The sequence below is a fragment of the Lepidochelys kempii genome, chromosome 2 (assembly GCF_965140265.1).
Source record: "Lepidochelys kempii isolate rLepKem1 chromosome 2, rLepKem1.hap2, whole genome shotgun sequence".
Lineage (NCBI taxonomy): Eukaryota > Metazoa > Chordata > Testudines > Cheloniidae > Lepidochelys > Lepidochelys kempii.
In genome coordinates, this window is record NC_133257.1 from 48,891,335 (window position 1) to 48,906,889 (window position 15,555).

Genomic DNA, 15,555 nt, shown 5'->3' on the forward strand with positions numbered 1-15,555 from the left:
CTCGACAGGGAACAGCTCCTCCATCTCTTAAGAGAGTCACCAGCCCTAGAGCACAAAACAGCAGCACTCTCAGAACTCAAGGGCGACCTCTGAAGTGACAAGGACCTTGGTGCTGAAGCAGGCTGAATCACCTGTTCAAGCAGGTGCTGCTTTAGGTGAAGGTCCCTAGCCACCTGAGTCCGTTGTGTGAACAATCTACAAATCGAACACTGCTCCTTGATGTGGGCCTCACCCAAGCACAGCAAACACCACACGGGGGATCTTTGTCTCCCCCACGATGGACAATGTTTAAACCATGGTGAGGTAAATACTTATGTAAGTCTAACACTAAATCTAACTAATACTAAGGGTACTAACTAAATTATATACAACTAGAAAAAACACTAAGAGATAGAGAGAGATTGTGAAGAACCACACAGATCTCTGACTCTAGCCACAGGCAATGAGAAGGAACTAAGGAGGGTTGAGGTGGCGCTCCCTCAGATAGCCAGTGGTAGGGCAATGAGCATGAGATGCAAGTGCCACCTCCTAGGGGTACAGCTCGGCAAAATTCTCCAGCTCTGGTGCACTGGGCGTACACACGCATAAATGGAATACACGGCTGCATCTACTCAAAGAACAACATGTCACTCCTTCCTCCATCTAAAACCATTAGCCTATTGACTAATAATGTCATGTCCATCTGTTATTTGTACTGCAATAGCTTTTGGGAACACTATTCAAGAATCAGGGGCCCACTATGCTAGGTGCTGTGAAGAAACAGTCCCCCTCCTGAACAGCTCTCAAGGTAGGTTCTTGTTATCCAATTCCCACAATCTTTTTATACCACAACCCCAATTCCTTTGTGGCTGCAGAGGACTGTTTGACTGGAATCAAGGAAAGTAACCATGACTGGTTTGGGTGGAGGTGCTGTTTGAGAGATGCCTGATGGCAGTAGTTTCTGGTGGTGGGTGGGTGGGTGCTCTGTGCTAGATGGGTTGAAGTGGCACCTGGTAAAGGAGTGAGGGGGCGAGGAGGCAGCAGCTGAGGACTGCTGGCCAAGTGGAATTAAGGGTGGTGTTTTAGCTCCTACTCTCTACCCTGACATCACAGTCCACTACAAGAAAATGCCACTTAACTATGGTGAAAAACTAGCTGAATTCTGTGACTGGCAGGGTCCAGGTAGCCAGCTCCTTTTCATCTTCAAATATTGCTTCATTGGAGAATAGCTTTGTGCGTGTAGACTGGGGAGAACGTAAAAAAAATAATAGCTGTACATGGGACTCAGTAGTAGGGAGTAGAGCTTTTCATTACATCCTCTTAATACACTGCCCCTGGATCTAGCAGTCACCATGTTTTGGCAATTTGCTATGACACCCCCCTCATCAGACTATCTAATGGCAGTAGCTGGAGGTCCTGACCCCGTTTGATAGAAATTATATTTCTATTTTAACAGTACATTATAGATATCGGATTCATAATGACCTTTTCATTAATCAAGCCATATACCAGATAGTCAATCTTCCTTAGAATATCAAAATGTTAACATAAAAAATAAAGATATAAAACAAAATAAATCCTCACCTCCAACTCCTTTTCATCAAAATACTGTAGCCACTGAAGGGGAACAACTTCATTAAAACCATCAAGGAAAGCTTTGGTTTGTTCTCTTACTCCCCGAGAAAAACGCCATTCTGCCATTAGGCTGGAAAAAAAGAAATTTTAGAGAAAAGAATTAATGTGTTGGGAAGGTTACCCCTTTTATACATATTAGGGCCTGATTCTACTCTCTTTTACACTGGTGCAACTCCACAAACTACAATGGCGTTACTACTGATTTAAACCAGTATAGAGCAGAATCAGGTCCACAATGTTGTAAACACTAACTTCAGAGCAGTATCTTGATCTTGAGTTCCTTTCCCTATCCAGAGTTATACTCTTTATTACTGCTAGTCTGCAATCTGAACTATCAATTTTTCAAGTGCTGTGATGCCATCCTTCAGGATGAAAACTCTTAATTGAAAGGAACACTATCAATCTGTTTAGGAACAACATTTGAGCTACATCAAAATTACTATAATCTTGGTGTGCAGATGGTGTCCATTAATTCTGAAAAAATACTTGCCCCTCCAAAAAAGTATTATAGGCAGATCTGATCGTTCCCCAGAAGTTCAGCCTGCCCAACACTTCCCATTATAAGACCCTGTTTTCAGTTGCTTTTAACTTAGTCAAACTGCAGACATCTTCCATTCAGGATGTCTGCCTCATGCTGTTTTATTTTTGTGCGGGGGGGGGGGGGGAAGAGGAGGAGGAGAAGGAGGAGGAGACGAGATTTCAGCTGAAATAGTCTATCTTTTCTAAATGCAAAGATTAGGGGAAAATACATTGTTTAGCAAATGTTAATAAAAAAAACATACAATCATTTAACTAAGAAACTTCAAGCTTTGGAGCAGCGATTTTATATCTAGCAGGAGCGGGGGGAGGGGAATCATTCTAGTGTCAGAGGTGACTTTTGTTATCCCCATGAAAATTTGCTAAATTAAGCCAAGTTAAGAACCTCAAAAAAAAAATCTCAATTCACACATGCTCAGAGACTTGTTAGTTTGACAGACAAAAATCTCTGAAGACTGTCTGCCTGAATGTGCTCCAGAACTTCTAAGCTCCAATGTGCTGACTGACTACGCATATGTCATCCCCACAAAGCAACTCGCCATGCTCCAGCCCAGGACTGCAGAACTGAGCACACAGGAACTGAGCAGGTGACGCTGTGCTGTGCTCTTAGTGGTCCCCGTGTTGGCATCCAGGTAATGAGAGGGAGAATGAGGAACAGCTACATTGGAACGCACAATTTGGGGAGTAGGGGGGATGTATAGATGGACAGACAAGGAGAGAAGGAGCTGCAGGACCTGGGTGGCACAGCATCAGAGGAAGGAGAACACTAGCCTGTCGGTGGGAACAGATAGGGCAAATAGGTGTAGAGGAGGAAAGGGATGTTAGTTAAGGTAGGGGAGGTTTAATAGAAGCAGGTGGAAGAGGGCTTGGATAGGATCAGAGGGGGAAAAGGGCAAAAGCTTGGGTGGGTAGCTAAGAATAGAGGGACAGAGACAGGAAGGGGTTACAGGGGCAGAAGAGCCTACAAATAGGGCTCTGTGTTTGTCACAGAGATTGTGGAAGTCATGGATTCTGTGACGTTCTGTGACCTCCGTGACTTCTGCAGAGGCCAATGTGGCTGACCCCAGGGCCACCCAATCAGCTGGCTCCGAGGCCTGCTGCTCAGGTGGCCCTGGGGACAGCCACACCAGTCGCTGCTGGAGTGGCTCTGCAGCAAGCTGCTAGGGCAGCCCCAGGGCCAGTCACACCAGCTGCTAGTCAGGTCCCGCTGGCCCCCCGGGTTGCCCCACCCCCCAGCAGCAGGTCCCCCAGATTGTCCGCCCCCAAGATTTAGTGAGGGGTATTTATAGTATAAGTCATGGACAGGTCACAGGCTGTGATTTTTTGTTTTTTGCCTGTGATCTGTCTGTGACTTTTACTAAAAATACCCGGGACTAACCCATAGCCTTACCTGTAATCACTGAAGCATATTGCTCTATTAAACCTGGATTTGAATCCAGGAGTGCTCAAGTCTTTACATTTCTTTACTGTCAGAGAACAGCTGTGAACCCATTGTCAAAATGTCTCTCTCCCCCCTACACACACACTTGAATTTGAAACCCTAAAATGTTTTTAAACTTGTATACAGTTCATATTATACACCCAGACACTCTATACACTACTCAGGTCATGAGTACCTAGGAAATTAAAAACAAAACAAAAAATATGCTATTTGGTAAGATATACAAAGTTATCATGTGTGAACTCTCCATTCAGTAAAGCTCTCCAAGACTATATAAGGAAGAAGGGGGAGAAAGCAAACAGGTTGGCTTCTGCTTCTTAAATATGTAGGGAAAAATATTCATAAATTTGCCAAATAAAGACTGACTAAAGCAACAGAAGAAAATTAAAAAATATTTGGCATTCTTTTAAACTCCTGTAATTGCCTACCCAATGTATTCTTCTTTGTTGTCCTCAGTTACCAAGATATTTGAGCCTCCTGATTTCAGTTCATGAGAAGTAACTTTTCCCAAAAGTTCCATGTCAACACAAAAGTACATTTCTAAATTACACTCTTCAATGTTGTTGTCCCTGTGGAAAGAAACAAGCAAAAGAAAAATCAAACAAATATAAACATTTAACTATTTTTTAAAACTATAAACATCTGAAAAAAATCTACAAACCTTATCCAAATTAGGGAATTATAAAATTCAGTATCAATAGATTCCAAATCTTTAATAGTAAGTTTCTTACTTAGCATGCGCTTGTAGAATGGCAGAGAAAAACCCGTGTCAATAAATTTGCCATGAAACAATGCCTGTAGAGGGGAGGAAGAAAAAAGTTTAAATGACAATTTCTTCAACTCATTTTTGCATGGCTCAAGTAATCTTTGGGAAAAGAAGTTATGAAAATAGCAGATGAAAAAAAATTGTCCACCAAGAGTAGCACTTAGATGTCTCAAAAAACCGCAACAGAAACAAAACAAAACAAAACAACCCCCGCCCCATAAAATGGCAAGTATAAAGAAACGAATATAAATTTTTGATAGATATTTGGTTTGGCAATGATTCTTTATAATTACATAAGTTGTAAAATCTTAGGTATATTATTTTTCTATGTAACAGTAAGCCTGACAGAAAACATCTAACATGTCTTCCTAAGCTGTATTGGCATGTGTGCTTAAAAGCAATGGTCACTTGATGCTCCTAACGTACTACTGCTCTATCTAGAAAAAAAAAAAATTAGTATTACAGCATGTAAAAAAGATTTTTAAAAGTCAATCATTGAAATACTTCTGAAAGAGATTCCTCATGGGTCAATTAAATAGACTTTGGAAATGTGACCCTTTGATTGAAATATTTTTACTGTCATCCCTATTTTCTGAGTGTGTGCGCAGACATATGCATATGCACACACACAGGATCTGTTCTGGTTATTAATTTTATTTGTTCTTTACATAGCAGTAACACTAACTATGCGCCAAGCACTTGACAAACATAAAAGAACACAATCTCTCTTCTGTGAGACCCTTAGCTTTGCTCAGTTCTGATCCACTGCATTTTACTCACTAAGGGGATTAATTTCCCCCCTTTTAGATTAAAGTCTATGTTGTATGTCACTTTCTAGATATTTAATACTACTTTTTATTTTTAGTGAATTTTTCCTATCTTATGTGTATAGTCTTTTTATAAGAAAATCCCAAATTGCATTGACCATCAATCTCTTTTTTGTTCATTTCTCTGATCTTTGTTCTACAATAGGATTGTAAACTGTGTTGCTTATATTTACTTGGCACTGAGAGAACGCTCTTAAAAAACAAAAAAAATAGTTGGGATTTCATTACTGATAAAAATATGTATGACCAAAAGTTAAGAAGCTCTCTGGACCTGCCAGATGGCTAAAAGCTACATTTCAACTTATGCAGGCTTTTAAAAAGTACTCATCCTATTATTACATGCCTGAGAAGTAAAGTTTTGATGAACATTTCACTACTCACTTTTGATTACAAATTACTTGCCTTTCAATATCCGTCAGCTCTTACCTTTCACCTTGTTTCTTTTTATTTTCTGCGCCTAGTCTGCCAATGATCCCCGCCTTATTATCCCTAACATCTCTTCTCACAAATGTCTGCATTTCTTTCAGAATGACTCTTACGTGTGGAGTGACCTTCAAAAATGGTATGCTCTACCGTTACCTCATTCAAAATCACTTCTAACAAACTACTTTTGCACCACAACCTACCAAGCCAGAAATGTTTAATTTCAGAAAAAAAACCCCCTAACAATTAAGTAGACTGCCATCTTGGATTAGTATCTATATATTACAGTTGGGACTGGTAGCGCTACCTATTAAGGTTGCCTCACATTTCCCACTATAAGACACTGTTTTCAGTTGCATTTACTTTGTCAAGCAAGCACCTCACAGGCTGCTTACTTGGCTTTGTGTAGGTATGCATTGTTCAGATTTCTCAAGCAGCAGGATTGATCAAGAGTGTCCACATTGTGGTCATCAGTGATTCCAAACCTTTATCTTTGGTTTGAACTTAGTTTGATTCTTGCACGCAAGATAATACACTCTGAATCAGAGTTATGAGGAATTACAAGGATTGCTTTCATTACCCTAATCAGAACATTGTATGCTGTAGTTGGTCACATCTGGTGCACTTCAGAACATATAGTGGCATGTAGAGGGAGACAAACTGACAGGGAGCCCAATCCTGAAGAGTGGAGACTGAGATGGTGTGGGAAATGAAAATGGGACTGGGACCAGGAGACAATGATAGGGAAAAGACAGAACAGGGACTTTAATGAGATGGGACAGACGGGTTCCAGCATAGGGGGAGCGTACACATAGGTCTGTGACTACTAGGACTTACTCCCCTTCACAGTCTAGAATGGAAGCCAAGTTTTTTGAGTCTCACCATTCCTCTGCTGTCAGCAAATACTTGTGAATTCTACTGGCACATGTCTCTCTCTCTAATGCATTCCATGTAGAGGATGATAACCTACTATTGCTATCAGTTATATCATTAGCTCAAGTAGCAGAGGTCTTTACGGTGAACCTAAAGATTCCAGATTTGCTGATGACTCATGCAGGTGTCAGTATGATGCCAGATGGAATTTGCTTTTTTGAAAATCTATGAAATTACACAACCACCGCTGCCAGCTAAAAAAATCATCTTATGTTGAAACAACATTAAGGTTGCAAAGTCAAGCCCTCAAAATTTAGGAAATGACAGAGTTAAGATTGCCTGTGCAAACTTAATTCAGCCATATGTATTATGACACAGTTTTTAAAAACACATATTACGTTTTTCCACAGCATCCCTGCCTCATTTATGGAATGGGTAGTTATTCAATCATTCTTTTTACCCTTCACATGTGTTGCGTGGCCCTAAGCCTTATTTACCTAACGCTATTCAAACCATGTACGGAATACAAAATTGTTAATTTCCTCCAATATATTTTTATGGTGCCCTCACCAAAGTATCAGAGTGCTTCAAAGCACTAATGAACTTATCTACACAAAACCCGTGTGAAAGTAGATGATGATTTTCCCATTTTATGCCTAGAGAATTGAGGGACAGATGGATTAAAACCCAAATTGTCAAACACGTCCACTAATTTTGGGTGCTTAACTTCAGACACCTAGAGCCCGATTTTTTTAAGAGTATGTTTTAAATATTCAAAGCAGAGCTCTACTTGACTTTAGTTGCTGTTGTGAGTGCTCAACATTTCTGCAAATCTGGTCCCAGATGTCTTGCACTTGACACCCAAAACATGAACACCACACTATTAGTGACCACCTGTGAAAATTCTGGTTTTAAGCAACTTTCCATCCATTACAAAGGAACTTCAAGACATAGTCAGGAGTAGAATCTGTTCTCCAGGGTGGCATTTAACTGCCTTCACCAGGAGACCACTGTGACAGAGGTCCATTGGTACCAACTGGCAAAGGATTGATTGTTATTTACAAGCCTGTCTCAGACATGACAAATTCACTACACCTAATGAACTGCTTTCATGTATTTATTCATAAAGGGTAGCGTGTGAAAGCTTGTAACTTACTCATAATCATTGGGAAGTGTGTGTACAGGTCATATTTAAGGAATAATGTAACTACACTGAAAATTATGCCCATATGATCTTGGAGTGAAAGTGAATCACCAGGGAATAATGTGTCTTGATGATGGCCCATTTACATAGAAGGGAGTTGTCATGACTCTCTGCCTAATCCATTATGTAACATATTGCTTCAATTGTCTACCTTTGCACCAACTCAGAAAAGCCAATGGAAAACCATCAAAGACAAAATATAGCAAGGGGATTGCTCTGTCTATGAATAAAGACAAAAGACTGATTTAATATACTACATGGTGGAGAAAAAGACACTCTGGATCCATTCACTGAGGAGGTACCTTGATGATTGGGATTGCTTCGTGAAAGACTGCGTCCTATCTCCTTCGGGCTATCAAGCACTGCAAAAAACTGAACTTTGCAGTGAGAATCTACTTTAAGAGATAGAAAAGGTAACTATTAATAAGCATGGGCCCTAGTTCGCATTTTATGATTTTGTTTTATATGTAATCATCTGTTTACATCACTTGCACTTGTTTCTATTTGAAACTATTCTTTCCTAAATCAATTTTCTTTTGTTTGCTATCACTGAACTCAAGTGCTGTGTGTAATACAGGAGCAGTGGGGTAAAGCAAATCTGGTAAACTGGGGTACACTTCTTCCTTTGGGAACAAAGGATCTGGGATTTCTTTGGGTATCCAGTAATCAGTGGCTGGATACCACAGGGTGACACTGTGAAGGGACTCTGGGCTTGAGCAAAGGCAGGGCTGGTATAGCCCAGAGAAGAGTACTGAGTGGCTGACAGGCTGCTTGCTTTAGGGAGCTAACACCCAGCTAGTACAAACAGGACTCCCTCACGCTGGAGGTAGGTGGCAACAAGGTAATTCACAGCGCTAAAAGCTTCAAGAAGCATCACCATCATCTTTTCTTTTCCTGAAATCCCCTATCTTCAAACTTCTGCAGCAAATGAATCAGGGTCCTACAGACAACAGCCTCATTCACTATACAACCCTGATTCAGCCCCACAGCACTGTCCCACCCTCTGTCCTGAATGAGGCAAGGATCATGTAGAAAAAAAGTAGCATGTGATCATGTAATTATAATACATATGTACAAGGGTACTGAATTAGACATTTTAAAATCAGCAGGTCTGGATAATTTGCATCAAAAAGTTTTAAATGAGCTGGCTGAAGAGCTTGCTAGATCACAAATGCTAGCTTTCAATAAGTCTTGGAACACTGGATACATTCCAGAAGACTGGAAGAAAGCTAAAGTTGTGCAACTATTTAAAAAGAGTAAATGGGATTACCTGGATAATTATATGCCTCTCAGTCTGACAATGAACCTGAGCAAGATAATGAAGCAGCTGATACCTGACTTGATTAATAAAGAATTCAAAGAGGGCAAATATAATTAATGCCATCAACCTAGGTCTATGGAAAACAGATTGTGTCAAACTAACTTGATTTTTTAAAAATAAGATTACAAGTTTAGCTGATAAAGGTAATAGAGTTGATGCAATATACTTAGATTCCTGTAAAGCATTTGACTTGGTACCACATAACCATTTAATTAAAAAACTGGAATGATAGAAAATTAATATTGCACATATTTAATGGATTAAAAGCTGGCTAAGTGATCTCAAAGCCCTGGTCTACACTAGGACTTTAGGTCGAATTTAGCAGCGTTAAATTGATTTAAACCTGCACCCGTCCACACAATGAAGCCCTTTATTTCGACTTAAAGGGCTCTTAAAATCGATTTCCTTACTCCACCCCTGACAAGTGGATTAGCGCTTAAATCGACGTTGCCGGCTCGAATTTGGGGTACTGTGGACACAATTCGATGGTATTGGCCTCCGGGAGCTATCCCAGAGTGCTCCATTCTGACCGCTCTGGACAGCACTCTCAACTCAGATGCACTGGCCAGGTAGACAGGAAAAGAACCGCGAACTTTTGAATCTCATTTCCTGTTTGGCCAGCGTGGCAAGCTGCAGGTGACCATGCAGAGCTCATCAGCACAGGTGACCATGATGGAGTCCCAGAATCGCAAAAGAGCTCCAGCATGGACCGAATGGGAGGTACGGGATCTGATCGCTGTTTGGGGAGAGGAATCCGTGCTATCAGAACTCCGTTCCAGTTTTCGAAATGCCAAAACCTTTGTCAAAATCTCCCAGGGCATGAAGGACAGAGGCCATAACAGGGACCCGAAGCAGTGCCGCGTGAAACTGAAGGAGCTGAGGCAAGCCTACCAGAAAACCAGAGAGGCGAACAGCCGCTCTGGGTCAGAGCTCCAAACATGCCGCTTCTATGATGAGCTGCATGCCATTTTAGGGGGTTCAGCCACCACTACCCCAGCCGTGTTGTTTGACTCCTTCAATGGAGATGGAGGCAATACGGAAGTAGGTTTTGGGGACGAAGAAGATGATGATGAGGAGGAGGTTGTAGATAGCTCACAGCAAGCAAGCGGAGAAACCGGTTTTCCCGACAGCCAGGAACTGTTTCTCACCCTAGACCTGGAGCCACTACCCCCCGAACCCACCCAAGGCTGCCTCCTGGACCCAGCAGGCGGAGAAGGGACCTCTGGTGAGTGTACCTTTTAAAATGCTATACATGGTTTAAAAGCAAGCATGTGAAAGGATTACTTTGCCCTGGCATTTGCGGTTCTCCTAGATGTAGTCCTAAAGCCTTTGCAAAAGGTTTCTGGGGAGGGCAGCCTTATTTCGTCCTTCATGGTAGGACACTTTACCACTCCAGGCCAGTAACACGTACTCGGGAATCACTGTAGAACAAAGCATTGCAGTGTATGTTTGCTGGCATTCAACCAAAATCCGTTCTTTCTCTCTCTGTGTTATCCTCAGGAGAGTGAGATATAATTCATCGTCACCTGGTTGAAATAGAGTGCTTTTCTTCAGGGGACACTCAGAGGAGCCCGTTCCTGCTGGGCTGTTTGCCTGTGGCTAAACAGAAATGTTCCCCGCTGTTAGCCACAGGGAGGGGGGAAGGTTGAGGGGGTAGTCACGCGGTGGGAGGAGGCAAAATGCGACCTTGTAACGAAAGCACATGTGCTATGTATGTAATGTTAACAGCAAGGTTTACCCTGAAAGAGTGTAGCCACTGTTTTATAAAATGTGTCTTTTTAAATACCGCTGTCCCTTTTTTTTTCTCCACCAGCTGCATGTGTTTCAATGATCACAGGATCTTCTCCTTCCCAGAGGCTAGTGAAGCTTAGAAAGAAAAAAAACGCACTCGCGATGAAATGTTCTCCGAGCTCATGCTGTCCTCCCACACTGACAGAGCACAGACGAATGCGTGGAGGCAAATAATGTCAGAGTGCAGGAAAGCACAAAATGACCGGGAGGAGAGGTGGAGGGCTGAAGAGAGTAAGTGGCGGGCTGAAGAGAGTAAGTGGCGGGCTGAAGACAGGGCTGAAGCTCAAATGTGGCGGCAGCGTGATGAGAGGAGGCAGGATTCAATGCTGAGGCTGCTGCAGGACCAAACCAGTATGCTCCAGTGTATGGTTGAGCTGCAGCAAAGGCAGCTGGAGCACAGACTGCCACTGCTGCCCCTTTGTAACCAACCGCCCTCCTCCCCAAGTTCCATAGCCTCCACACCCAGACGCCCAAGAACGTGGTGGGGGGGCCTCCGGCCACCCAGCCACTCCACCACAGAGGATTGCCCAAAAAAAAGAAGGCTGTCATTCAATAAATTTTAAAGTTGTAAACTTTTAAAGTGCTGTGCTTAAAGTGCTGTGTGGCATTTTCCTTCCCTCCTCCACCACCCCTCCTGGGATACCTTGGTAGTCATCTCCCTATTTGTGTGATGAATGAATAACGAATGCATGACTGTGAAGCAGCAATGACTTTATTGCCTCTGCAAGCAATGATTAAAGGGAGGAGGGGAGGGTGGTTAGCTTACAGGGAAGTAGAGTGAACCAAGGGGCGGGGGGTTTCATCAAGGAGAAACAAACAGAACTTTCACACCGTAGCCTGGCCAGTCATGAAACTGGTTTTCAAAGCTTCTCTGATGCGTACCGCGCCCTCCTGTGCTCTTCTAACCGCCCTGGTGTCTGGCTGCGCGTAACCAGCAGCTAGGCGATTTGCCTCAGCCTCCCACCCCGCCATAAACGTCTCCCCCTTACTCTCACAGATATTGTGGAGCACACAGCAAGCAGTAATAACAGTGGGAATATTGGTTTCGCTGAGGTCTAAGCGAGTCAGTAAACTGCACCAGCGCGCCTTTAAACGTCCAAATGCACATTCTACCACCATTCTGCACTTGCTCAGCCTGTAGTTGAACAGCTCCTGACTACTGTCCAGGCTGCCTGTGTACGGCTTCATGAGCCATGGCATTAAGGGGTAGGCTGGGTCCCCAAGGATACATATAGGCATTTCAACATCCCCAACAGTTATTTTCTGGTCTAGGAATAAAGTCCCTTCCTGCAGCTTTTGAAACAGACCAGAGTTCCTGAAGATGCGAGCATCATGCACCTTTCCCGGCCATCCCACGTTGATGTTGGTGAAACGTCCCTTGTGATCCACCAGAGCTTGCAGCACTATCGAAAAGTACCCCTTGCGGTTTATGTACTCGGCGGCTTGGTGCTCCGGTGCCAAGATAGGGATATGGGTTCCGTCTATAGCCCCACCACAGTTAGGGAATCCCATTGCAGCAAAGCCATCCACTATGACCTGCACATTTCCCAGGGTCACTACCCTTGATATCAGCATATCTTTGATTGCGTGAGCTACTTGCATCACAGCAGCCCACACAGTAGATTTGCCCACTCCAAATTGATTCCCAACTGACCGGTAGCTGTCTGGCGTTGCAAGCTTCCACAGGGCTATCGTCACTCGCTTCTCAACTGTGAGGGCTGCTCTCATCTTGGTATTCATGCGCTTCAGGGCAGGGGAAAGCAAGTCACAAAGTTCCATGAAAGTGCCCTTACGCATGCGAAAGTTTCGCAGCCACTGGGAATCGTCCCAGACCTGCAACACTATGCGGTCCCACCAGTCTGTGCTTGTTTCCCGAGCCCAGAATCGGCGTTCCACAGCATGAACCTGCCCCATTAGCATCATGATGCATGCATTGTCAGGGCCCATGCTTTCAGAGAAATCTGTGTCCATGTCCTGATCACTCACGGGACCGCGCTGACGTCGCCTCCTCGCCCGGTATCGCGTTGCCATGTTCTGGTGCTGCATATACTGCTGGATAATGCGTGTGGTGGTTGATGTGCTCCTAATTGCCAAAATGAGCTCAGCGGCCTCCATGCTTGCCTTGGTATGGCGTCCGCACAGAAAAAAGGCGCGGAACGATCGTCTGCCGTTGCTCTGACGGAGGGAGGGGCAACTGACGACACGGCTTACAGGGTTGGCTTCAGGGAGCTAAAATCAACAAAGGGTGTGCCTGTACATCAAGGAGTATTTCAGGCAGGACTGCACGGAGGGTTCCAATAAGAAATGGTGCACCTAAGTTATCGTTGTTATTGGAACAAGGAGGTTAGCCTGGCCTCTGATTGATACATGGCTAGATTTACCTCGCTGCACCTTCTCTGTGAGTGACTGCAGTGTGATCTAGACAGGGGAGGAGGCAAATGAGTACAAAACAAATCTGGTCTATTTCTTGTTCTGACCCACTCCATCTATCTTTTACATCTTTGGCTGGCAGCAGACGGTGCAGAAGGACTGCATGCCATCCACATCTCATGGCTGCTCGGCAGAAGATGGTACAGTACGACTGCTAGCCATCTTCATCTCTTGCCTGCCTGGCATAAGATGGTACAATACGACTGCTAGCAATCCTCATCTCTTGCCTGCCTGGCAGAAGATGGTACAGTACGACTGCTAGCAGTCCGTATCGCCTGCCCGCTCACCATAAGACGGTTCAATAGGACTGCAGGACTAAAGAGAATGACCTGGTCAAGTCACTCCAAATTTAGTCCCTGCGCCCATGTCTGCCCAGGCGCTCCCAGCCGACGTGGCCAGGAGCACCTCGGACACGACGAGGACGACTACCAATCGTATTGCACCGTCTGCTGCCAGAATTCAATGGGTTGCTGCTACTGTGCAGCAAAGCCGTACCGCATCTGCCAGCGCCCAGGAGACATAGGGTGACGGTTACCTGAGCTGGCTCCATGCTTGCCGTGGTATGGCGTCTGCACAGGTAACTCATGAAAAAAGGCGCGAAACGATTGTCTGCCCTTGCTTTCACGGAGGGAGGGAGGCAGGGAACGGGGGGGGCCTGACGACATGTACCCAGAACCACCCGCGACAATGTTTTAGCCCCATCAGAGTGCTCCATTGTGAGTGCTCTGGACAGCACTCTCAGATGCCCGATTGTTTGCCATTGCTCTGACGCTGGGAGGGGCGCTTACAGGGTTGGCTTCAGGGAGCTAAAATCAACAAAGGGGGTGGCTTTACATCAAGGAGTATTTCAGGCAGGACTTCACGGAGGGTTCCAATAAGAAATGGTGCACCTAAGTTATTGTCCTTATTGGAACAAGAAGGTTAGCCTGGCCTCTGATTGATACATGGCTAGATTTACCTCGCTGCACCTTCTCTGTAAGTGACTGCAGTGTGATCTAGAAGAATGAGTCCCCTAGACAGCGGAGGGGGGGAAGCAAATGAGTACAAAACAAATCTGGTCTATTTCTTGTTTTGATCCACTCCATCTATCTTTTACATCTTTGGCTGGCAGCAGATGGTGCAGAAGGACTGCATGCCATCCACATCTCATGGCTGCTCGGCAGAAGATGGTACAGTACGACTGCTAGCAGTCCGTATCGCCTGCCCGCTCACCATAAGACGGTTCAATAGGACTGACTGCAGGACTACACGACCTCACAGAGGCGACCAGGAGCACCTCAGACATGACGATGACGGCTACCAGTCGTACTGTACCGTCTGCTGCCACAAGGCAAGGGGTTGCTGCTACTGTGTAGCAATGCCGTACCGCGTCTGCCAGCACCCAGGAGACATAGGGTGACGGTTACCTGAACGGGCTCCATGCTTGCCGTGGTATGGCGTCTGCACAGGTAACTCAGGAAAAAAGGCACGAAATGATTGTCTGCCCTTGCTTTCACGGGGGGAGGGAGGGAACGGGGCCCTGACGATATGTACCCAGAACCACCCGCGACGATGTTTTAGCCCCATCAGGCATTGGGATCTCAACCCAGAATTCCAATGGGCAGCGGAGACTGCGGGAACTGTGGGATAGCTACCCACAGTGCAATGCTCTGGAAGTCGACGCTTGCCTCGGTACTGTGGAAGCGCTCCGCCGAGTTAATGCACTTAGAGCATTTTCTGTGGGGACACACACACTCGAATATATAAAACCGATTTCTAAAAAACCGACTTCTATAAATTCGACCTAATTTCGTAGTGTAGACATACCCAAAGTGTAATTGTAAATGAGCAATCATTGAACCGGTGTGTTCCTGGGGAGAGCCAACTGTGCTTGGTCTTATGCTATTTGACATAGTTATCAATGACCTGGAAGAAAAAATTACTACTGATAAAATTTGCAGATGACATAAAAATTGGGAGAGTGGGAAAGAATGAGGACAGGCCACTAATACAGAGTACTCTGGATCGCTTGGTAAGTGGGGAGTAAACAAGTAATATATATTTTAATACTGCCAAATGTAAATGTATACATCTAGGAACAAAGAATATAGACCATATTTACAGGATGAGGGACTCTATTCTGGGAAGCACTGACTGAAAAAGATTTGTGGGCTCTGGTGGATAATCAGCTGAACACGCGCTCCTGTGGCTAAAAGGGTTAATGTGATCCTTGGATGAATAAACAGGAGAATCACAAGTAGGAGTAGAGAGATTATTTTAGCTCTATATTGGCACTGGAATACTGAGTCCAGCTCTGATGTCCACAATTCAAGAAGGATGTTGATAAAT

At 44.4% G+C, this 15,555-nt stretch overlaps 2 protein-coding genes across 5 annotated transcripts in view; one reads left to right on the plus strand and one right to left on the minus strand.

Annotated features, from left to right (window-relative positions):
- Window positions 1-15,555, minus strand: part of WWP1 (WW domain containing E3 ubiquitin protein ligase 1) — a 180,587-nt gene that overhangs the window by 25,443 nt on the left and 139,589 nt on the right. For all 4 annotated transcript variants that reach the window (XM_073330654.1, XM_073330652.1, XM_073330653.1 and 1 more), the window contains 3 exons: window positions 4,254-4,387; window positions 4,021-4,161; window positions 1,564-1,684 (listed from right to left, as the gene is read on the minus strand). In XM_073330654.1, the coding sequence (XP_073186755.1) occupies window positions 1,564-1,684; window positions 4,021-4,161; window positions 4,254-4,387 (396 nt within the window). The remainder of the gene's footprint in view (window positions 1-1,563; window positions 1,685-4,020; window positions 4,162-4,253; window positions 4,388-15,555) is intronic.
- LOC140906546 (uncharacterized) lies at window positions 9,102-11,480 on the plus strand. The gene is made up of 2 exons (XM_073330656.1): window positions 9,102-10,231; window positions 10,820-11,480. Exons 1-2 carry the CDS (start codon window positions 9,649-9,651, stop codon window positions 10,969-10,971), a joined length of 735 nt encoding a protein of 244 aa, XP_073186757.1. The 5' UTR covers window positions 9,102-9,648; the 3' UTR covers window positions 10,972-11,480.